The sequence below is a fragment of the Mesoplodon bidens genome, assembly GCF_964165515.1.
Source record: "Mesoplodon bidens genome assembly, chromosome: 2".
In the NCBI taxonomy this organism is placed as follows: Eukaryota; Metazoa; Chordata; class Mammalia; order Artiodactyla; family Ziphiidae; genus Mesoplodon; species Mesoplodon bidens.
Genome location: NC_138177.1, coordinates 54,535,713 through 54,560,443, shown reverse-complemented (window position 1 = coordinate 54,560,443; position 24,731 = coordinate 54,535,713). Strand labels below are relative to the sequence as shown.

The following is a 24,731-nucleotide window of genomic DNA, read 5'->3' as shown; positions in this document are numbered from 1 at the left end:
TGCAGGGGACACGGGTTCATGCCCTGATCTGGGAAGATCCCACATGCCGCGGAGCGGCTGGACCCGTGAGCCATGGCCACTGAGCCTGCGCGTCTGGAGCCTGTGCTCTGCAATGGGAGAGACCACAACAGTGAGAGGCCCGAGCACCGCAAAAAAAAAAAAAAAAGGTGGGGGGGCATGAACCAGGATCCCTCTAGGGACCCAAAAGTGGAAGTTGACGCACCTTCTCTTTAGAACACTGAATCAATCAACCACAGCCACAGGGGTAAGGTCATGAAATACAGATGTGACTGCTGGGGCTCCACCCCTAGAAATTAGAGATAGTCCTCAGAGAAGGGGGAACCGTTTTAAACCGTTTTAAACCATTTTAAACTGAGATGCCAATACAAAGGAGTATAATATTTTACATGATTTTTTTTAAAAAAAAGAAGCATACTCCATTTGTCCACATTACTGAAATTCACTGTGTCAATATTATCCTAATCAAAAATCTGGAATAGTCTGCGAGGCAGATTTGATTATAGTGTAGTATATAATAAATAGGTATCATTAAAATAGTCCCTTGTTTTAAATACATCTACACAGTTATGATTCCCAAATTCATATTTCTAGTCCAGAACTTTCCTTGCAGTATTCAGATGCATACAGTGAACTATCAAATTGATATTTTAAGTGGATATCTCAAATTGTCTTAACATGTCCACAAAATCCTTATTTTTATCCTTATTTTATGAGTTTTTCTCATACCATCCTCACTGATCAACCGAAAACCCAGGAATCTATCCTAGATTTCTCACTTTCTGTCACCCCCCATATTGAATTGAAAGTTTGTCGATCTTCATAACAAAATATGTCTCAAATGTCTCTACTTCTATCCCTACTGCTACTACTGCAGGTGATAACTATGATATGCCCTTTGGATTACAGTAACATCTTCCTACCAACCTAACTTTCACTTAAAAAAAAAAATTAAACATCCCTCTCTGTATGGTTAAGCTAACTGAATACACAACTACGTTCCTTTGTTTTACTGTAATTTTGGTTTTTAGGGTGTGTTTTTAAATTTAATTCTGTTTTATAATTGTGTAAAACAAGGCTTTCCAGAGAAGTCTAGTTTCTATCCCTGTCCCCTCTACCCCATTCCCTCTTTCCGTCCCTCCCTTCCTCGCAGATAACTATTTGTAAAAGTTCTTGTTTTCCCTTCCATTATTTTTAAATATAAACAAATACAAACATATTCTCCCTTTCTCACATTAAGAGTAGTATAGTATACACATTTTTGTGGACCTTGCTTTTTTTCCCCACTTAATATATGCTGGAGATCTCTCATTAGCAGTGTAAATATTAAGCATTCATATATTGCCTACACACATATACTACCCCTAGGAAATAATTTTTTGGTAAATTATTGCGCTTTACCTATTTCACTAGTAATCAAACCATGATCAGCGATCAGCTCAGGGCTGACATTCACCATACAGTACCAGTATAGCTTCAGTTTCCTCATCTGGAAATTTCCTTTAGGCTGGTTGTTGTCTAGCAAGTAGCCACCACAAGTTCCATCTCCTGGACACCATAGGGACTCTAGAGGGTTAACCTAAGGCCTCCTATCTGGCTACCTCAGGAGCCCTGGGTAAAGGATGCCTTAGCACCCACCCAGTAGTGGTCCAGGCCCTATCCTGACATGTTCCCACAGACACTACAGGAGGAGACACTATTGGCACTGGCCCTCCAGCAAATGAATGCTCAATGTCCATCTGGTCTACCCAAGTTATAGCTACCTGCTGCCTGTCTACATCCCCTCATGCAGCTCCTTATGGTAACTACAGCCACTATAGGACTGGCTCTGAAAGATCTAAGGATGGCAGAGGAGTAGGTGGTAATGGAAGTCACTGCAGGCATCATCTTGGTATTGCACTGCAAACATTCCTGTAATGGGACAGAGATCACAGTAGGCTGGCAATATGAAGCTGGGGAGATGCCCAGGACAGGGAACTCCTTCCTAATATTCTTCTGAGTTTCACAGACTCATTGAATGCCTAGCCAACACTGGCATAATAATATTAATTTCAATACTAAAAATGAGAGTTAACCTTTACCTATCAGTTTTCCAGTGACTGGCACTGTTATAAACAAATATTAGCTTGTTTTGGTATTATATTTATTATCATCATATCTGTTTACCAGATAAGAAAATATTAGCACAGAGAGGAAGATGGCAGAGTCAGGATGCAAACCTGGGCAGCTCAAAAACAGAGCGCCCAAGTTCACCTCTTTCTTTTTCTTTCTTTTTATTTCTCTCTCATCTACCTCGATGGATTAAATTCAACCTTATTAAATATAGCATTCCAATAAATTATTTTTGTGCATTTAGTGTTTCTAGAGATAGTGAATATATAAAAAATATCTGTCAGTATTATGAAGTCTAGAAAACATTTTCATATAATTTTTTAGCTCAGCAGAAGCTGATATAGGATTCTGTATCATAAATAACATTACTATTAAGAGAAAGTTTCTAGTTATTAACACAAATCAACTAATGACTACAAATTTAATGGGAAAATAACTGGAAGAGTTTGAGATAGTTCCCAATGTCAAATAATGGCTCAGAAAAGCATATCATTTAGCTGGTAATAGCAGCAAACAGAAGATCATAGCAACAATTTCTAAAAACAATTAAATGAGTATGAAATTATTAGAATAACTTGATAGTTTTTCCTATAACTTATATCCTTTGGTAATTAGTTTTATAATAGGAAAACTTTAATTTAGGTAGAGAATAAAATGACTGTATTCAATTTTTATTTCCTCTTGATTAATATATTAGTTTATATTATCACACCAGTTGTTAAATATTTTTAATATCACCATTTCTGAGTCACTATAATGCCCTTACAAATGTACTGCACCTTGAACTGTTTTTGGCACTATACAAAACATGAACATGCACAAATCACATCCAGATGCCTTATTAAAAACATAAGCACAGAATGAAAAAAGCTCCTCTGAGCAGTGCAATTCAAGTCAGTATCTTGAAGGAACAGAGAATGTCAAAGAACACGGTAGAAGTCAAATTTTAGGAATTATTAAGAACAACCTTATTCATAAGGGAAAAGAAACAGACTAAATGTCAGTAACTGGAAATTACTAAATAAATATGGTACATCCATGTAATAATATATTATACAATTTGTATATCTGATGTCATAGAAGTATACATATTGGCAAGGAAAACTATATTTCTGAGTGGAACAAAAGCAGATTACTACACACTGTGTAAAGTAGAAGCCATTTTGATTTAAAAATATACATACAAAGAGAAATATCTATAAAAGGATACATGAAAATGAAAGCAATGGTTTTGTGATGGTGGGAATATGAGTAATTGTTCTATTCGTTCATCTGTAATTTCTGATTTTTTCAATAATGAACATGTATTACTTACAGAATAAAAACAGCAATATTAAGAACTTATTTAGGTATAAAAGTTACATAAAAAGACAGAGGTATTTCAGTGGAGAGGTTCAGGGCATCAGATCTGAGGACAGATGGCTGTATTTGAATCCTGGCTCCCTCACACAGTTGCTGTACAACCTCAGACAAGTTACTCGGCCTCACTGTGCTTAGTGTCCTCATCTGCAAGATACGGACACTGACAGCATTTGTCTCTTAGGATTATTATAAAAATTAAGAGAGGTAATTTATGTAAAGTGTTTAGAATAGTGTTTACTAAAGTGTAATCATTCAACATATTATAACTAATGTAATTTATGGAACTGTAATTAATCTTTTGTCAATGTAGTAAAAATACAGATTTTTAGACTTCAAAAATATTTTAATCTATCATCTTGAAAAAGCTGTTCATTATGAAATTTTAAAAGATTTGGTTTATAAATATTTTCCTCATAGATAATTGATGCTTAATTAAATTTATACTTAAAGAAGCATTTCCAAAGTTACCAATGACCAAAATCCCATAGTATGTTTTTCTCTTAACTACTGAGACAAGGCACAATGACTAAAAGATGGTTTAAATTGTAAAAAGAAAAGAACTTTCTTCGTAACTGTCTAGGCCTTAAATAACTACCATACTAATTCTCAAAATCCATTTAAATTACCTTAGTTTCAGTTGACGGTATTTCTGAACACCTCAGAGACTTAAATATAACCATATGTTCTAAGAAAATCGTTATCCTTATGAGTAGGTATCAAGCAAAAGGAAAGAGATATGCCAAAGCATCAAAACACCTCTCAGCTTCTCAATGTAATTTTGAATTCACGCATCAGAGATTTCAATGTAATCTATTTTCTCAAAGGCAGCAAGTCTCCAAAGGAGAGCCCCACATCAAGACTGCTTAGATGAGAGATTTTTCAGAATTTTAAAATTAAAATAGAACCTCAATTTCATTTCACCAAAAACTGATAATTAAGTTGATATTTTCCTCTTTGAAACAGCTCAGTAATTATTCAACATGAATGGAGCAGGAGTATGCCATGATGTATGATTTGTATAGTTACATGTCTGATTCAACTTTCACAGTCTATCCCCACTGCCCAATAAAAGTTTGCATTCACTCAGGTCTCTTTTCTCTTTCCTTCTGAAATTCAAACCATGATTAATATCTGCCCAAACACGGCACAGGTAAGACAGAGCCTTCTGACGTTATCATATAAACAATTTGGTTCATGCCTTCGTGATCATAACTGTCTTCCTTGCTCTTCCCTTAACTTCGTATTCTGTATTTTGTTATAGCAGAAACTGGAAAGAAAGGATATTTGAATGATCTCTCCCCACAATGAGGTTTAGTTTCAAGACAAACTCTTTTAAAAAAAAAGTGCTAAAATTTCAGAAGTGTTGTGAACAAGTTTAGAGGACATGTAAATAAATTTAGTGCAAATGCCTAGTTAAGTCTGTACCACACTCAACGTGCAGAATGAGAAACCTTGAAGAGCAAACTGGGAAAACAGTATAGGGAAATTAATCAATTTCTAATTATTGTCTTCATGATAAAGTTTTTAATAAGAAACCAACATAACACTGATATATTCTTCAGTTCCAGTATTCATTTATAACTATTTACATTATTTCTCAGTGATGGATTTTTAACTAAGCAGTACAGAGTCACAATCACTTCTGAAAAAATGAGAGAAGGATATATGAGGAGTTAACATCATAAATAGACAATTATGATTTCATGTTTTAATGCTCTGATTAGGTTTTCCTTTCCCCCTTTTTCCTGTTTAACTTCTTTTGTTTTAGATAGACAAGTGATAATTTAGAAACTTCTAACTGTAATGAATCTTCCACTGGTCCACTAACTGTAAATTCATTTAGATTAACTCTTTGAGATATAAACCCGCCCTACGAAAATTACTTAATGGCTTTAATCAGATTACATTAGGCACGAGGGGATAGAAGGAAAGGTGTATTTAAAAACAGAAGACTCGGGACTTCCCTAGTGGTGCAGTAGTTAAGAATCCGCCTGCCAATGCAGGGGACACGGTTGGATCCCTGGCCCGGGAAGATCCCACATGCCGCGGAACAACTGAGCCTGTGTGCCACAACTACTGAAGGCCGCGTGCCTGGAGCCCGTGCTCCGCAACAGGAGAGGCCACCATAAGGAGAACCCTGCGCACCGCAACGAAGAGGTGCCCCCTCTCGCCACAACTACAGAAAGCCCGTGTGCAGCAACGAAGACCCAACGCAACCAAAAATAAATAAATAAATAAAATTGATTCTTTAAAAAAACAAAAACAAGAACAGAAGACTCAGTCCCTGGTCTAAAGAAATTCAGAGTCTAATGAGGAAAATTTTTAATCTTATCCAGCTGTTCCATTAACTGATATTTCCTGACTTCCTTTTACTCACTGTCTACTTTATTCCTCTTCCCACAAGGAAAAAGGTACATTAATGTAAGCTTAAAAACACGCAAAAGTATACTTTCTTTGAACAGTTTATATGTAAAGTATGAAAACAAGGACCAGAAGCATATATACCAACGTTATAATGGTTGCCTCTGAGAAAGGATGAAGGGATCAAGATAAGGGAACATTTAGCTTTCAGGTTAAATTTTTTAAAATTATAGTTGATTTACAATATTGTGTCAGTTCCACATGTACAGCAAAGTGATTCAGTTATATATACATATATTTTTTTTCAGATTCTTTTCCATTATAGGTTATTAAAAGAGATTGAACATAGCTCCCTCTTTTATACAGTAAATCCTTATTGCTTATCTATTTTATGAATAGTGGTTTGTATCTGTTAATCCCAAACCGCTAATTTATCCCTCCCCACCATGCTCCCTTTCCCCTTTGGTAACCATGAGTTAGTTTTCTATGTCTGTGAGTCTCTTTCTGTTTTGTATATAGATTCATTTGTATTATTTTTTAGATTCTGCTATATAAATGATACCATATTTGTCTTTGTCTGACTTACTTCACTCAGTATGATATTCTCTAGATTCATCCATGTTGCTAAAAATGGCAACATTTCATTCTTTATTATGGCTAAGTAATACTCCATTTGATAGACAGACAGAGAGATAGATACCACATCTTCGTAAGCCAATCGTCTATTGATAGGTTCTTTTTTTTTTAACATCTTTATTGGAGTATAATTGCTTTACAATGGTGTGTTAGTTTCTGCTTTATAACAAAGTGAATCAGTTATACATATACATATGTTCCCATATCTCTTCCCTCTTGCATCTCCCTCCCTCCCACCCTCCCTATCCCACCCCTCTAGGTGGTCACAAAGCACCAAGCTGATCTCCCTGTTCTATGCGGCTGCTTCCTGCTAGCTATACTGATAGGTTCTTGGGTTGTTTCCATGTCTTGGCTATTGTAAACAGTGCTGCTATGAACATTGGGGTGCACAGATCTTTTCAAATTAGAGTTTTTGTCTTTTCCAGATATATGCCCAGAAATGGGATTGCTGGATCATATGGTAGCTTTTAGTGTTTTAAGAAACCTCCATTGGGATTGACATATATACACTAGTATGTATAAAACAGATAACTAATTTTTAAAAAAACAATTAAAAAAAAAACCCTCCACACTGTTTTCCATAGTGGCTGTACCAATTTACATTCCCACCAACAGTATAGGAGGGTCCCCCCCTTTTTTTATTGGAGTATAGTTGCTTTACAAACCCCTCCTTTTTTTTTTTGGCTGTGCTGCACAGGCTTGCGGAATCTTAATTCCCCAACCAGGGATTGAACCCAGGCCCTCGGCAGGGAAAGTGTGGTGTCCTGGACCACCACTGGACCACCAGGGAATTCCCCATTTGTAGACTTTTTGATGCTAGCCATTCTGACAGGTGTGAAGTGATACCTCATTGTGGTTTTGATTTGCATTTCTCTAATAATTAACAATGCTGAGCATCTTTTCATGTGCCTGTGGGCCATCTGTATGTCTTCTGCTCATTTTTTGATTAGACTGTTTTTCTGATATTGAGTTGTATGAGCCATTTATATATTTTGGAAATTAAGCCCTTGTTGGTTGTATTACTTGAAGATATTTTCTTCCATTCCATAGGTTTGTCTTTTTGTATTGTTGATCATTTCCTTTGCTATGCAAAAGCTTTTAAGTTTGATTAGGTCCCATTTATTTATTTTTGCTTTTATTTCTGTTGCTTGCAAGATTGATCTAAGAAAATATTGCTACAAATTATGTCAGAGAATGCTTTCCCTATGTTCTCTTCTAGGAGTTTTATGGTGTCATGTCTTATATATAGGTCTTTAAACAATTTTGAGTTTATTTTTGTATATGGTGTGAGGGAGTGGTCTAATTTTATTGATTTACATGTAGCTGTCCAGCTTTCCCAACACCACTTGCTGAAGAGACTGTCTTTTCTCCATTGTATATTCTTGTCTCCTTTGTTGTAGATTAACTGACCACAGGTGTGTGGGTTTATTTCTGGGCTCTCTATTCTGTTCCACTGATCTATAATATATGTCTGTTTGGGGGCCACTATCACACTGTTTTGATTACTGTAGCTTTGTAGTCTTGTCTGAAGTCTGAGAAGGCTATGCCTCCAGCTTTGTTCTTCTTCCTCAGGATCGCTTTGGCAATTCTGGGTCTTTTGTGATTCCATATAAATTTTAGGATTATTTGTTCCAGTTCTGTGAAAAATGTTATGGGTAATTTGATAGGGATCGCATTAAATCTGTAGATTGCTTTGGGTAGTATGGTCATTTTAACAATATTAATTCTTCCAATCCAAAAGCATTGGATATCTTTCCATTCCTTTGAATCCTCTTCAGTTTCCTTTATCAATGTTTTATAGTTTTCAGCATATAGGTCTCTCACCTCCTTGGTTAAGTTTACTCCTAGGTATTTTTTCTGACATGATTTTAAACTAGATTGGTTTTTTACTTTCTTTTTGATATTTCATTGTTAAAGAAACGCAACAGATTTCTGTATGTTAATCTTGTATCCTGCTACCTTGCAGAATCCATTTATTAGTTCTAATAGTTTTTGTATGAAGTCTTTAGGATTCTCTATATAGAGTATCATATCATCTGCATATAGTGACAGTTTTACCTCCTCCCTTCCAATTTGGATACCTTTTACTTCTTTTTTTTTTGTCTGATTCCTGTGGCTAGGATTTCCAATACTATGTTGAATAGAAGTGGTGAGAGTGGGCATCCTTGACTTGTTCCAGAATTCAGCAGGAAGGCTTGCAGCTTTTCATCACTGAGTATTATGTTGGCTGTTGGGTTTGCTGTAAATGGCTTTAATAAGTTGAGATATGTTCCCTCTATACCCACTTGGTGAAAGTTTTTGTCATGCATGGATGTTGAATTTTATCAATTGCTTTGTCTGCATCTATGGAGATGATCATATGGTTTTTGTCTTTTCTTTTGTTAATGTGGTGTATCACACTGATTTCTTTGCATATGTTGAATCATCCTTGCAAATCTGGAATGAATCCACCCTGATCATAGTGTATGATCCTTTTTATGTACTGTTGGATTTGGTTTGTTAACATTTTGTTGAGGATTTTTCATCTATATTCATCAAAGATACTGGCCTGTAATTTTCTTTTTTTTGTAGTGTCTTTGTCTAGTTTTAATATCAGGGTGATGGTGGCTTCACAGAATGAATTTGGGAGTTTTCCCTCCTCTTCAATCTTTTGGAATAGTTTGAGAAGGATAGGTATAAGTTCTCCTTTTTATGTTTGGTAGATTTCCCCATTGAAGCCATCTGATCCTGGATTTTTGTTTGCAGGAATTTTTTTTTTTTTTTTGCGGTATGCGGGCCTCTCACTGTTGTGGCCTCTCCTGTTGCAGAGCACAGGCTCTGGACGCACAGGCTCAACGGCCATGGCTCACGGGCCCAGCTGCTCCATGGCATGTGGGATCTTCCCAGACCGGGGAACGAACCGGTGTCCTCTGCATCGGCAGGCGGACTCTCAACCACTGCGCCACCAGGGAAGCCCTGCAGGAAGTTTTTTTTATTACAAATTCTATGTCACTTCTAGTGATTGGTTTGTTAAAATTATGTTTCTTCTTGACTCAGACTTGGCAGGCTGTATGTTTCTAGAAATTTGTCCATTTCTTCTAAGTTGTTCAATTAGTTGGCATATAACTGTTCATAGTATTTTCTTTTTTTTTGTATTTCTGCAGTATCATTGGTTATTTTTCCTCTTTCATTCCTTATTTTGTTTTTTTGAGTCCTCTCTCTTTTCTTTTTAGTGAGCCTGACTAGAGGTTTGTCAATTTTATCTTTTCAAAAAACCAGCTCTTGGTTTTATTGATCTCTTCTATTGTTTTTTAATTTCTATTTTATTTATTTCCTCTCTGATCTTTATTTCCTTCCTTTGCTGACATTGGGTTTTGTTGTTCTTATTTTTCTAATTCTTTTAGGTGGTAGGTTAGGTTGTTTGGGATTTTTCTTGCTTCTTGAGGAACTTCCCTCTTAGAACTGCAATTGCTGCATCCCAATATGTGCTGTCATTATTGTTTGTCTCGAGGTATTTTCTGACAGCCATGCCCCGCTATGTGCGTACTGACATTGGGTTCAGTCCAGACCACATCCCAGGCCCTCAGGGCTGTCTCCATGCACCTAGATGGAGTCCTCTCCCACAGCTAACCACACGAGTTTCAGTGCCTAGCTACTGCATGTACTAGCAGCCTCCCTCCCCACAGTGCATGTTTCCAGCTTGGAAGTGTGAGGAGGTGGCAGCCAATAGTACTCGTCCCTCTCCACCCTAACAGGTTAAATTTTTAAAAGCAAAATGTATCCATGTATTACTACATAAAGTTTTTAAAAATATAGCCATAAAAAATTTCTGAAAAAAGTATGCTAAAGTACTAATGGTGGTTGATTCTGGGTGGTATGAACATGAGTGAAGGACATTAACTTCTTAGTATTTACCGAAGTTCCTACCAGTCCATCACAAGGGAAGGTGTAGCATTTTATTGGTTGATTAGATTATTATTCTTATTAGAGATGCCCATATTAACAACAGTTGCCTTCTCACAGTTCCTAGAACTATACCTAAGTATCATAGTGATAGTGTTACCTTTATTACTGTTGAGACTGTTACAAAGACTTACAATATTAGATGGAGCTTCCTAAATCTCCTATCACATACTCTAAAGCAAAGGTATACAGTCAAGATTTCTGCCAAACATTAAAAAATAATAATAAAACTAAGGTGCAGGCACAGGTAGTGTGCCACCTGCATAGACCCTTATACTCTTTGCTGTGGTATGCTTAATACAATCACATCTGCAGGTGACAGGAGACTAGTTCTAGATTTCTGTACCCAAGATAATTGGAATACTTCCCATAGGAACCAACTCTCAAAATCCTTCCCCTTATCTACGTGATTTCCCACAATAGTCCATCATGAAGTTTTATAGTATGTCAAAAACCCAGCTCTGTCTTTTTTGGAATAAGCCTAGCAGGTAAAGTAATAAGTCACCAATATTTCCTTAAGGGCTGCTCAAGTTTTCTGCTAAATACAGCAGCCATAATATGCTTCATATCTGAGTTTGAGACCAAAACCCCAGATATTTCCCAGTTGTATGGTTCTTGATTTTCCTAGGTGTCCAAAGTCTTTATGAAATTCTCTTAGAACAATGAGATAGCAATCTTGGGCATGTTAATGTACCTCTCTAAGCTGCTGCTTTTTCAAAATTAATTAATTAAACAGATAAGTAAGTAATAAAATCAAAATATTTCTGTGAAGATAAAATTAAGTTCTATACAAAGACTTCAGCAGAGCCTGAAACACAATAAACATATATATTACTGTAGCCACATTAATAAACATCCCTCTGGCTGGAGGGCTCCTTTACCATAGGGCCTTCCCACCATGCTATCCTCCAGATTTCCACTATACTCTAAAACAGTGAGGGTTTCTTCCCTGAGCTCCAAAGTTGACAGCCATGTTGGGCCTAGTCTTCAGAAATAGCTTTGAGTTTTCCATTTCCTTAAAGAGATTACCTCACAAAGTACAAACACACTTGCCTCCCTCATTAGGGACAGTTTCCTAGGAGATGTACCTTGTTGGTAAGCTTAAACTTACAGCAAATACAGATGTTCTAGTCAGTTTAAACCACCCATTATTGCCCTCAGGTAATGAGATTATTGTCAGTCCATTTGTGACTCTATGTAATGCTCCCTAAATGTATCTGAGACTGAGTTCCTATAGGCTTTGCTAACAGAAACCTGTAAAGTGTCAGGTCCTATTAACTGTCAGATTGCCATTAGCATTATTCCTCCACTTCCCAGACATGCCTCAACCCCTAGCAATGGACACAGGCCATGTTTGATTTATAGTGTATCTCTCTTATTTACTTGCTTGGTTACTGAATAGTTCTTTTTAAGAGCACTGACCTCTGTTCTCTGGTTACAAACACTTAGAGCCTCAGTTTTGCTGCTAATAAACTGTATGATCTTAGTAAAGTTGCACGTCTCTAGGTGTCAGTTTTGTAATCAGTCAATTAAGGATATCTTTAATGTCTATGATTTAATTTCTATCATTCCACTACTAGACAAGTAGCTCAGACAAAAAAAATTATGAAAGATATATATATAGATTTACCATGGAAAACACAGCAATCCCACCAGCTTATTTTAAGACTGGAAGTGTATAAAAATAGGTTTTTAGGACCACTGTGTACGGCTGTGTAGGCTGTGCACTGCCATAAGTACCTGGCTGATGGGGGTGCTTAAGTACAGTGTGCGTTGGGTCCACCAAAGCTTACACCTGGAGGAAGGAATGTCTTTTTCTTCTTACATAGGTGGTATCTGCTAACTGAACTATATTCTCATGATGAACTGTTTGCTCAAAGGTGGTACTGTTTTCTAATTCATCCACCCAGCAGGCTATGCCTTTACCTAAATTGCACAAAGACATCTCATTTTACAGGTCACAGGTGGCCTGCAAAAGTAGCACTATAAACGAATTCTACACTACTAGTAACAATTGATCTCATCATATAAAAAGATCTCCAAAACACAAAGATGCAGGAAAAGTCTTCAAGATCAATTTCTCCCCAAATTGGTCATACTTAAGAGTGCAGACACACACACACACACACACACACACACACTAAAGAATTCTTCAGAGGAGAAATGTTCACGAACAAAAACCTGAAGTCAAAGAAAAGGCTTATCAAAAATCTAAATAAACCATGTAATATAAATAACTTTTACTATTTTAAGACTAAAAATTTTTGTGTAAAAGCCATCTGGAAAACACAGACACAATTTTTTTATACTTACCCTCTTCACACAGAAATTGTGAAAATCAATAGAACAATATAAAGCAGTTAAAATACACTTAAAGAAAATATAAACAAAGAATTTATTACTCTTAAGTATTAAATTATTTTTAAAGTAACATTTAAATAAAAGGAATAAAGAAATGTGTTTTAATGACCCTAATTTTAAGAAAACATCAAAATCAATAGCATGGAGCTTGTGAAGCAGCCATAGAAAGAGAGTGGCAAGTGTGTGTGTGTGTATATATATGGGTTACATGTACCCTAAGACATAAGTGATGCTGGAAATTATTTTTAATAGCATTTAAAATTAACTCACCAAAAAAAATAACATCATATGATTTTTAATAATATAGCTATGCCACCATATGTAAATATAGCTTGGTAATCTCTATGGTGAACTGAGAATGAAAAGCTATAAATAACAGAGACATTCTAATAATTTTACACTGTTTGTTTATATAAAATCTAATAGGCTTCTCCCATCTAATATAAAAATGGGAAGTACTAAATAGCATGAATGGAATTTCAAAGGTTGTTCTATCTTACCAACTTAAACAAGATATCACAACCTACTATTTAACTCTTAGGCCTTTTTAAAATAAGATGATTATCAGAAAATCTGCTTAATTTTAAGAAGAACAAAGTAAAATAAATTAAAATTGTGAACAAAGAAATTTGATAAATTATTTTAATGTTTATTTTTCCTAGAAAAATTTCTTATAGATATTATCCCCTTTTGTATTCCAAAAAATGGAAGATTAACATGGCCAACTAGAGGAGAAAATATGATCAACAAATAGAGGCCATAATATTTTCTTACTTTTTCTACAATATCTGTATTTCAGATTTATAATATATAAACTGCTCTAAAGGACCCAACTGAAGGGGTTAATTATGAATGAAAGAGACTTAGGGAGGACACTAAGGCATCAGTGATGACCAAACAGAAGCTAAAGCATCATTCATTTTTGCAGTGGACTTGACAAGTATAGCCTTTATAAACTTACTGTGTGACCTTAGGTTAAAAATTACTTATTTGGGGCTTCCCTGGTGGCGCAGTGGTTGAGAGTCCGCCTGCAGATGCAGGGGACACGGGTTCGTGCCCCGGTCCGGGAAGATCCCACATGCCGCAGAGCGGCTGGGCCCGTGAGCCATGGCCTCTGAGCCTGCGCGTCCGGAGCCTGTGCTCCGCAACGGGAGATGCCGCAACAGTGAGAGGCCCGCGTACCGCAAAAAAAAAAAAAAAAAAAATTACTTATTTGATCTAAAATCTCCTCTCACTTCTGTAAAATGGAAATAATCTTATCTACCACAATGTGTTGCAGTGAAGCCTAAGTATAACAATGTGTACAGAAACTAACAGAGTCAGGCACACAGTAGGAGCTCAATGAATGGTAGTTCTCCCTACTTGATCAGAAAGTTCTCTTACACTGGTCCTCCTAATCCCTATCCAGGCCCTTTCTGACCCTCTCTATTCTTGTAGATATTTCCAATACTGGCTGTTCCAAAGCTTCTCTACTGAAATTATTCAGAGTTTGAGGAATGGGGTAATAGTTCTTTACCAGCCCTAATGAGGTAGCAATATGTCATGTAAAAAATGTACATTTAGGGCTTCCCTGGTGGCGCAGTGGTTGAGAGTCTGCCTGCCGATGCAGGGGACACAGGTTCGTGCCCCGGTCCGGGAAGATCCCACATGCCGCGGAGCAGCTGGGCCCGTGAGCCATGGCCGCTGAGCCTGCACGTCCAGAGCCTGTGCTCCACAACGGGAGAGGCCACAACAGTGAGAGGCCCGCGTACCGCAAAAAAAAAAAAAAAAAAATTTAAAATATTTTTCCTTCTACCTTGTAATTCCCTTTAGTCACCTCAACCCACATTAGTCAAGTGTGACCTTCATAAACCTGCAGAATAGTATGCAGAATAAAGGGTCAGAGCAGTAAAGAGAAGCATAACCTACTCTACCGATCCCTTTCCTTGTACCTCAGGAGAATGAACCAAATCCTATAAAAGAACTATACTCAGTAGCCCTCTTAGGTGACTGGACGGACATGAAGTGAGCAGTACTTCTCCTGAGTCAACTATGCAGAGGCACAACCACCTGGCAGAGACTCATATGTGTATTAGAAGCAAATCCCCATCCTTCCCAAATATACACCAGAGGAGGGTTACTATTGTTGGGTTGGAGGGAGAAGGTGAACCCCTTCAACTACCTCTCTTTCTTGACTCTGAAAGTTGATAGAGAACAAGTGGTATGAAAGTGCAGGCAGCAAATGTACACTCTCTTCCACTTATTCTCTCCTAACCACCTTCAATCTCATGTATGATTCTACACTACTAAAATGTACACTGAAAGTAACTGATCATCTTCTACTGGACAAAGGGGCTTGTCTGAATTCTCATCCTCCCCAGTCTCTCTGTGGTGTAGTATTCAAAACTCCCCTTCCGTGTCTGATGAAATGCAACATTCTCCTAATTCCCCACTTTATGGTTGTTAATTTCTCTTCTCTGTTTAAGTGACATCCTTAATTCTCTGTTAATGAAAGGAAATGACTCTCTTACCTTTTCTCTCCATACATTCTCCCTCAACAATTTAATCCCTTCCCTTGGTTCCTATTCTCTAACTATATACAATCTGAAAAAACCTTCTCCCAAACTCCATTCATGATTTCAAGATCCACAGCCATTTCCAGTTGCCTAAATATTCTGCCTTACCATATACACAAAACCACTTTTATCTTCCACCCCAACACACCATCCAAGAAAAAACCATCCCTCTCTGGATTTCTTATTTATATTAATAACCTCATCATTTTCCTAGTCATACTTGCTGGAAACTAGTGTCATCTTTGACACTTCCTTCCTTCTTTCTTTTTTTTTTTTTTTTTTTTTTGCAGTACGCGGGCCTCTCACTGTTGTGGCCTCTCCCATTGCGGAGCACAGACTCCGGACGCGCAGGCTCAGCGGCCATGGCTCCCGGGCCCAGCCGCTCCGCGGCATGTGGGATCCTCCCGGACCGGGGCACGAACCCGTGTCCCCTGCATCAGCAGGCAGACTCTCAACCACTGTGCCACCAGGGAAGCCCCCTTCCTTCTTTCTAATGTTCCAAATACATTTAGTTCCTAAATCCAGTAAATTGCACCTCTGTAATGTCTCTCCTGTCCTCCTATATTCCTCTTGCCACTACTTTAATTCAGATTTTTACCATTTCCCTCATAGATGACTCCAAAGACCTCCTTAATTGGTGTCTTTTCCTATAGCCTTCCTGTTGCTACATTACTCTTTCTAAAGCACATCCCTGGTCATGGTTCCTTGGTGAAAAACTTTTAGTGAGTTTTCACTGGTTAACAAATTAAATCCAAACTTCTATTCAGTGAGGCACTCCAGGCTTTAGACCTCATCTCTTTCCTTTTTATTTTACATATATATATGTGTGTGTGTGTATATATATATGTGTGTATATACTGATATACAGTATATATACTGATATACTGATACATATACATATATATACTTATGTACACACATACACACACACACACATATACATACATACACCTATGTTAGACCCAAGAGGACTTTTCTCTTGTCCTGAAATAGTCCCTACATTTTACCACTGCATACTCTGGTGTTTATGAACTTCCCTCTATCTAAAATACCTCTGCTTATTCTTTTCAACTTTATACCCATTCTTCAAAGCTGAACCCAAATGCCATTTTCATGGATGTTGTCTCACATCTTCCCCAATGGATGGTAATTCACTCCCTTCCTTAAAACCTTTTAGCATTTTATATGTACTTCTGCATCTTTGCTTGTGGGCATGTTCAGAACTTACTATCACTTGAAATTGCTTTTCTCTAAAATCTGGAGCTCTGAAATCTCCCTCTCTAATCAAGTTTTCCTATTCTTCCCCAACTCCACTGATTGCTGTGAGTGTATTTTGCACTCACAGCAATCTTTGATTTTTCAATTAGCAATAATCTATGATACACAAAACTATCCTCCTAGTCTACTGTTATCTTACATTACCACTTGATCATCTCCCCATCCTAAATCCCAACGACAGTATTTTAACAAGGATATCCATCTCTACCTGGATATTCCACAGACACCTCAAATTCAGCATGACTGAAACTAAATTATCTCCCTCCCACAAACTTACTTCTCTACTGCTTTCTAAACTAATTAAACAATCTTAATTCCTTACTCATTGCATATGTTCAGTCACTCACCAGGATATACTGAGACCATCCCTCAATCTACAAATTCTTTGTCCCTCAATTAACATTGCTAATGAGGATCTCATCACTGTTTATCTAACCAGTCCTTTTGCCTCCAGTAGTACCTCCAATTCATCTTCTATTACAATAGTTAAATAACCTTTCTTAAACACACTGACCTAAAAGTGCCACACTATCCAGCTTAAAAACCTTCCAGGGTTCTACATTCTCTATAAGACAACATCCAAACTCCTGAGCATGGCATTCAGCACAGATCCTAGGTTAAAGACACTGAAACACACTGTCTTCTGCTTTCCTGCAATCACTATTACATGGTGGTTGAACAGTTCTCGCTCAAGTCTAGTTCACCTATCCTGTGAAGACTGCATCATACATCAGACTTCCCCTTTCACCACCTCCCAAACCAAGTCTCAGTCCTCCTCCTCTGTATTTCTACATTACGTTGTTCATGTAACTAGCAGACCTCTTAACACACTACATTACACATGTACTCACTGGTCATCCTCCTCCAGTCTGTGGGCTCTTTAAAACAAGCTTGTTTTTATTCATCTTTACATCCACAGGATCTAGTATGGCACATATAAAACTTTCAACAAATGTTTATGAAATAAATAATTTCAGAATGCCTAAAATCAATCTACCCTGGGTGCTTTATCAAATGATTTAGGGTAGAAATGGTAGAAAAGTACAAGTGGGTCCTAAACATATAGGTGAAATGAAATGAGAGGGTGATTCCAGAGGTGAGGGCAGGAACAGAAGAGCCACTGAGATTATGCTTCTCTCTTCACCCTTTTTCCCACAGATTGTTGAGCCATGAGAGAATAATAGGACTACAAGGAAGAAGCAATCAAGCCTGCAGAGAGGCAGAAGAAGGAGTGAGCAGGGAAAAATAAAACCCTAAACTGAAGCTGCAGAAAGGGAAGTGTCTAGGGTCACAGACTACACACTCAGGGCTTGCTTGCAGCCACTCACTATCATCACCATCAATGTTTCACCACCCATAACTAAGACTACCATTTACTGATCACTTACCTATCACGCACCAGACACTATGCTAAAAACACCACATATACCATTTAATGTCCATGACAACCCTATCAGCAAGGTATTATTCACACTTAGAGACAATGAAACAAACCTAGAAACTATCAAGTACACTGCCCATTAAGTACACTGCCCAAGGTTTCGCCGCTAATATGGTAAGTCACAGGGCCAGAATGTGAACAAGGATCAGGCTTCAAGACCCATTCTCTTTCTGCTCTACTACTCATGAGCCAGGGTTTACATAAGTTGGGGACTGGCTTTACTGCTTTTGCATTATTTAGTTATCTTTGTAAGCACATGTCTTATTTTCTCTAGTACTAAGAAAGGTATTTTTGAGGGTAGAATCCATGTCTAATATTTTTTATTTCTTTCCTAGCATCTCATAATGAGCCTTCCATATTTGATTAATTTCTTACTGTACCTATATACTAGCAGAAATAAAAGGGAGGTATATCAATCTTTAGTTAGCATGAAGTCAAATACCAAAATTTAACTCCTTTGACAACTGTATATGCCAGAGTAAGTCATCAATAGTAATGGGCCCCAAAACACAAACCATAGCTACAATATTAAGGTTAGTTTCTGTTTGATATAATAATAAAAATGCTATTTAAAATATATTGCCCTTTTCTTCATATCTGGGCATAAATATAATAATTACTAGGAGTAGTCACACATTGTATCAAGCACACAAACAACTTACTTAGATGTGGAAATAAAAATGCTTTAGGTAATGGTAAAACCTTTTTTATTTCTCTTTTAGAAAGATATAGAAACACTTGAGAGTGGACCTGTATCTTCTACATAGGTTGAGTTCTAATGTCAACGTCAGCACATGAGGCAAAAATCAACAGGGGACAAAAAAATCCTTGAAAATTCCTTAAATTTCCCTTAAAGTCTCGTACAATACAGTACTGGCTCTCAATAAATCTATCTCAGACAGTTTTTCCTCCTACATGGAAGAGATCACCACTCCTTCTGCTTCATACTACATGAAGTATCTGGCTCATGTTAGGGCCCATACTGAATGAAAAAGCATTCATTTACACACTAGAATCATATTCAACACTGTGATATTCTTAGACCATATCAGTTCCTGTAACAGGTATTTAGGAACTGATTCCATCTGAGACAACAGCAGATTCACACTTCCCATCTCATGATTGCTAGGCATATGTTCATTATGAAAAGAGAGCTAGAATTACCACTGTATTTAAATTATTTGGTGTTTTGCTTTTGGGTGTTTTGGTTTTAGTTTGGTTTTTGGCTTGAGCCCAAAGACTTGAATTTGAATAAATTATATTCCCAGAAATGTGACCCTACTATATATGCTATCTCTTATTTATTGTACAACCACAGACATCTAGAGCTTTAGAAACAAATAATCAAATACTGTAGTGTAAAAAAAAAAAAACTTAACCTATCTTACCTTCATCTATTGATGCTTCACTACTGTATCCATCATACTCTGCAGAGAGAGGGCTATATTTCTGTCTTGTTTCCCAAGTATAGCTCTTTTGTCTAGAATCTGCCAATGGTAGTCTGGAATTATGTGTTCTGGATAAGGCCTCATGATATTTACCCAGTGCTTCATCTTCACTCTCAGAGGAGGAACCATGCTCATCTTTGTCAATGTAGGAATTATCTGTTTGGAAGGACAAGGAGAGCAGATCAAAATATAACGCAATAAAATGTAGCAAATTTGCTATAGTTACATACATGTTACATGCTTATATATGTATCACATATATTCATACACACACAAATATATATATATAAACATATATATACACATACACACAATCTGAATTTTCAGCTTTAGAAAAATATTTTTTCATTTAAGAAGCCCAAGCTTTAGATTTTTATATAGAAAAAACTGACTTGTATATTTGAATTATATAAATAATATTAGTCATAGGGATTTTCCAACCATGGTACAGGTAAACAGAGTAATAAGGCTCTCCATCTTACACAATTATTTTTAAAGCATCAGTAGCACACAAAGGAAGTTATAAGTATTGCCAATACATATGGGCCTGATTCAAATAATTCATGCTACAAGAGACGTTTTTGGTTATCATCTTAGTCAGAATTTCGTAACTGATGACGTTCAGTGTTAGAAGCAGAACAAAGAAATGGACAGAGATACACTATTGATGGAATTGTAAGTGGTACAACTTTTCTAGAGAGCAATCTGGCTATACATATCAAACTTTCTAATCTGCATAGTCTTTGACCTATTTCTAGGAATTTACCAATTCCAATTTTTAAGAATTCAGCCTAAGAAAATAATTAACAAGTGAGCAATGATATGTATTTGAGACAATTTACTGCACTGTGTTTAACAGCAAAGGAAAAAAATAAAATAAAATATGAGCTAAATGTCCATCGCTGAGCCTTGGTTAAGTAAATTATGATACATCTATGCAATGATATACTATACAGTCATTAAAAATGAGGAGGTGAACTTACAAGTATTCACAGGGAAAGAATAACTACCACATCATGTTAACAGAAAAGAGAAGCTTTTCTCATGTTAAGAGAAAAGAGAAGAGATTCACATACCTATGGTTACATGCAACATATACACACATACATGCAGTATAAGTTTACACGTACATACAAAAACGTCTGGAAGCATATGCACCAAGCTTAACACATTATCTGTGAAAGGCAGACTTACTATGAAAATTCTACTTAAATATACCCAAATTTCAAATAAATTTTTCAGAAGGTAAATTAATTTTATATTATTTTAAAAAGCACTAGTTATTACCATTTTTTAAGGTAAAAATTTTGAAACTGCATCATGTTGAGATTCATTTAGACCATGATGCAACCTTCTCAGAATTATAAAACAACTCTAGAAGGATAAAGAGACCATAGCAGTCAGAATTTATTAGTTCAGTCTAGATATTTCTCTCATTATACTCAGCTAAGATCATCTGCACTAGAGGAATCAATGTTTGAAATTCAGGTGGGGAGACACAGAATGAGTAATTTTAAAATATGGGATAGAAATTCAATGTTTAGAGTTAGAAGTAAGGGAGCTTGGGAGCTTGGACGTCACTAGTCTAAGTCCTGCTTTTTAATTCAGCAAAATAAAACCATCAAAAGGTAAAACTATGACTGATGTTATATTCTGCACTGTCCAATTTCGTAGTCACCAACCACATGCAGCTATTTAAACTAAGTAGAAATAATAAAATTTAAAATCTAGTTCTCCAGTGCTACTAACCACATTTCAAGTGCTCAATAGCTACATGCGGACAGTGGTTACTGTATGAAGCAATATAGGTATGTAAAACTTTTCCATCATTGCAGAAAGTTCTATTGGACAGAGATGGCATCTGCTGAGATGGCAGATCTAGTCTAGAACCTAGGCATTCTGACTCCCAGGGTTTAACACTTGTGGGATACCATGGTGGTGGTCTTAAAGCAGCAGGAGAGCTCTGAGGAGGGTAACTAGAAATTCACCTATTACAAAATATTACCTAAAGTAGCCCTGCATTCAGGAACAAAGAAGGAAACTCTTCTTCCTCTTATTATACCTTGTAAGCTCTGTCAGAACCTAGGACACAGGTACTAGCAACATTATAGTTCAGCTAATGAACGGACAATCCATATGGGTCAAATGATTTTCAAAACGATTTTAGAACATAACATGTTTCAGTTTAGTACTGACTATAATCTAGAATACTTCAGAAATATTTGATTTCTTTTAGGTAGCAGCATGTTTCTTAATGAAAACAAATCAAAACAAAATTTAAAATTCTGTATTGCTACTGCAGTATTTATTACTAGCATCCATTCTACTGTTATTTTATGAATAAAATAATATGTAAACTACTCTTCTTAATTTTATTTCTCTTTTAATTTTTGCTACTTCAAGTAATAAGGCTACCAAAACTAAACCAAGGCTACCAAAAAAACACTGAATCTGACATTCAAAAAACTGCTACAAGAATAGACTTCAAAATGGAGGTATTTCCAAAAATTGGCATTCCTTTTTAATTAGCTCATCTATCCTGGATCAGCCTCTATTATATCATTTAAAAAACATTCATATAATTGATAAATAGCAGACCCTATTATGCACAAAGTCATGTAGCAGAACTGAAACAGTCTTCTTCATTTCTACTGCTACTCAGTATTTTGGTTATTTTGAGAATGTAAATATACACAAAAATTCTATATGTATCTTTTATAAATAAAAGCTAGTGTACTTCTGGCCTTGTGATCAGATCAGCAATTAATGAAAATGACTAAAGTATAACCAGGTGTACTAACTAGTGATATGAAGCAATTCTGCAACCCAAACCAAGTAACTGTCAGCTAATTGTTTTAAAAATTGTCACAAATATTGTGGATGAAAACTATAACTGCTTAGTTGGAATCTTAATTCTACATAGAGAACTCATGAATAATAATAGATTGCTCATGTATACACACTGGAAACATATAAGTCATATAAAATTCTTAATGTATGGCTAAATGAATACATATCCTGAAGCATGTTATTCAATAAGATAAAAATCTATTGCTCTCAAGGAAAAACATAAAACATTTGGTTCAATCTTACTAGGAAAGATGTGAAGAGCAACACGGTATAAAGGGCTTAAGGGTTGGTTACAAAAATATAAAATTTTAAAATCTAACTATAGCACACCAAATAAATTCCAATTAAAGTATGCACACTACTTAAGAAAACCACAGAATTTCTGATTGTAAAATAAATGGGCATTAAGTAAAATTAAGGCCCTTAAAATTGGCCAAATAATGCAGGGACCAGGGGCAGTAACTAAATTAGAGATATATATAACATGAATGCTTTTGAAATGACTGTGAGAAAAAACTGTATGACTTTAAAAATGTCTCCCAGTAAGAGGATTCAAGAAAGTCTTAAATTAGATATACAGACATGTATAGAAAAATTTAGAAATTTGGATGATGTTTTCCTAACGTAGAAAATCAAGAGAAAATTTTATCACTCAAACTCACATTAGGAGACCTCACCTTTTTCTGGTATTATCTCAGAATATTTTTCATCTTTACTCTTTGCTGTTTCTTTTTTGGCAGAAATGGCTTCGTTTTTCTTTGTTTTTATGTCTCCTTTCACTTTGTAGTATTTTGTTGATTTGTTCTTTGATTTTTCCATAACACTTACCTTTAGAATTAGTTGATGCTGCTGGATGTATGCCTTCTTTCTTAATGGATTTCTGTATCATATGTCTATTGCTTTCCAAAATACCTTTTGGAGAACATTCATTTCCTGAACACTTATTCCCTTTGGATCCTTTACTTTTAATATGTTTTTCAGCCTTCTTTAAATAATTTTCTTGCATTTCTTGAAATCTTACCTCCTTTAGGTCATGCTTACCATTATTGGAAATTCCTAATCCATATTTCCTACATCTGTCAGTACTTTCAAGTTCTTGACACGTAGATCCAGCCCTTGCATACTGCTTGCTAACTGATATCCTACCATCACTCATCTGGCCTTTCAAAGAAGAATCACCAGCAGTATTGGTTTCTTGATATTTTGATAGCGTCTGTTGCCTATTATTAATATGTTTAAATACTCCTTCTTCATTCATTCCTTGATCTTGCTTTTGTGAAACTGAAGTATTATAGCTATTTATTCGATTTGCTTGGTGCTGTAAATCGAATTGTGTTTTCTGACAATTAGTGTTTTTGGAGACTTCTGGTAACGTGGTATTTTCTCCTTTAGAAGTATCTACAGCTTCTGTTGCTGCAGGGCTTTCCTCTTCTGGGCGAAAGCCACTTATCATACTTGCTACCTGTTCAGCAACCGAGTCAGTGAAAGCATAGCTGACTTCCCCCACAGCAGTGGTCAAATCTTCCACAGCATTACTGATTGTGTCCACCAGAGAGGACACTGAAGGCAGATTCTGCTGAAAATTTTTGAAAAATGCCATTTTCTAATTCCTTGTTCCTAAAAGGTGCAATAATGGAATTTCCTCTTCTCAAAAAATCAACCACTTTCAAGTCTGAATTTAACATCTATTTAAATGGTGCTATTCATTAGCTCAATATCAGTATTTCACATTGTATCTTTTAATTTTTCTGTAAATGCTTATGCAATGGAAGAAATATGTTGAAGTAAAGACGCTTCAAAAAAAAATCAAACCACTTGGTTTAAACGTAATGACTTTTTTCCCACTCCACAGCTATCATAACAGCAGCAAGACAATATTTTCCCCTCAAATACTATTGAGTTTTTATTCTATACCTGCAAGAAGAAGTATAAAAAGGATTTTTATTATGTACTTTTTAGTTTATTTATTAATAGTCTATGTATGGGAACTACCCTATCTTATTAACAAAGTACCAATATCATTTCTAAATAAAAAATATATTAAGGGTTTCCCCTATATATTCCCCTGAATATATATTTGTTTACATATCTAAACAATTTTGCATAGAGGTTAGAATAGGGAAGAGCAGAGGATGAACATTTGCAGAGTTGCTATTACATGTAAGGCATTGTGATTTACAAATTTTATCTTACTTGATCTTACAATAACTCTAGGAGGTAAATATTATTATTCTTATTTAATAAGTGAATAAGAAACAGCCTCAGAAAAATTAATAAGGTCCCCGAGACCTTTCCAATGGATCCTCAAGGTCAAAACTATTTTTACAATAAGAGTAAGAGGATATGTAACTTTTCACTTTCATTCAC

At 36.1% G+C, this 24,731-nt stretch overlaps 1 protein-coding gene across 1 annotated transcript in view; it reads right to left on the bottom strand.

The window, feature by feature from the left end:
• The window catches only part of SYT14 (synaptotagmin 14), a gene marked incomplete at its 3' end in the record, with an annotated part of 148,693 nt that extends 124,723 nt beyond the window's left edge, over nucleotides 1-23,970 (bottom strand). Inside the window, 3 exon segments of the mRNA XM_081224577.1 lie at nucleotides 19,455-19,670; nucleotides 23,042-23,157; nucleotides 23,159-23,970. Coding sequence (XP_081080703.1) covers nucleotides 19,455-19,670; nucleotides 23,042-23,157; nucleotides 23,159-23,964 — 1,138 coding nt within the window. The 5' untranslated portion in view covers nucleotides 23,965-23,970.
• Between the last annotated feature and the right edge of the window lie 761 nt (nucleotides 23,971-24,731).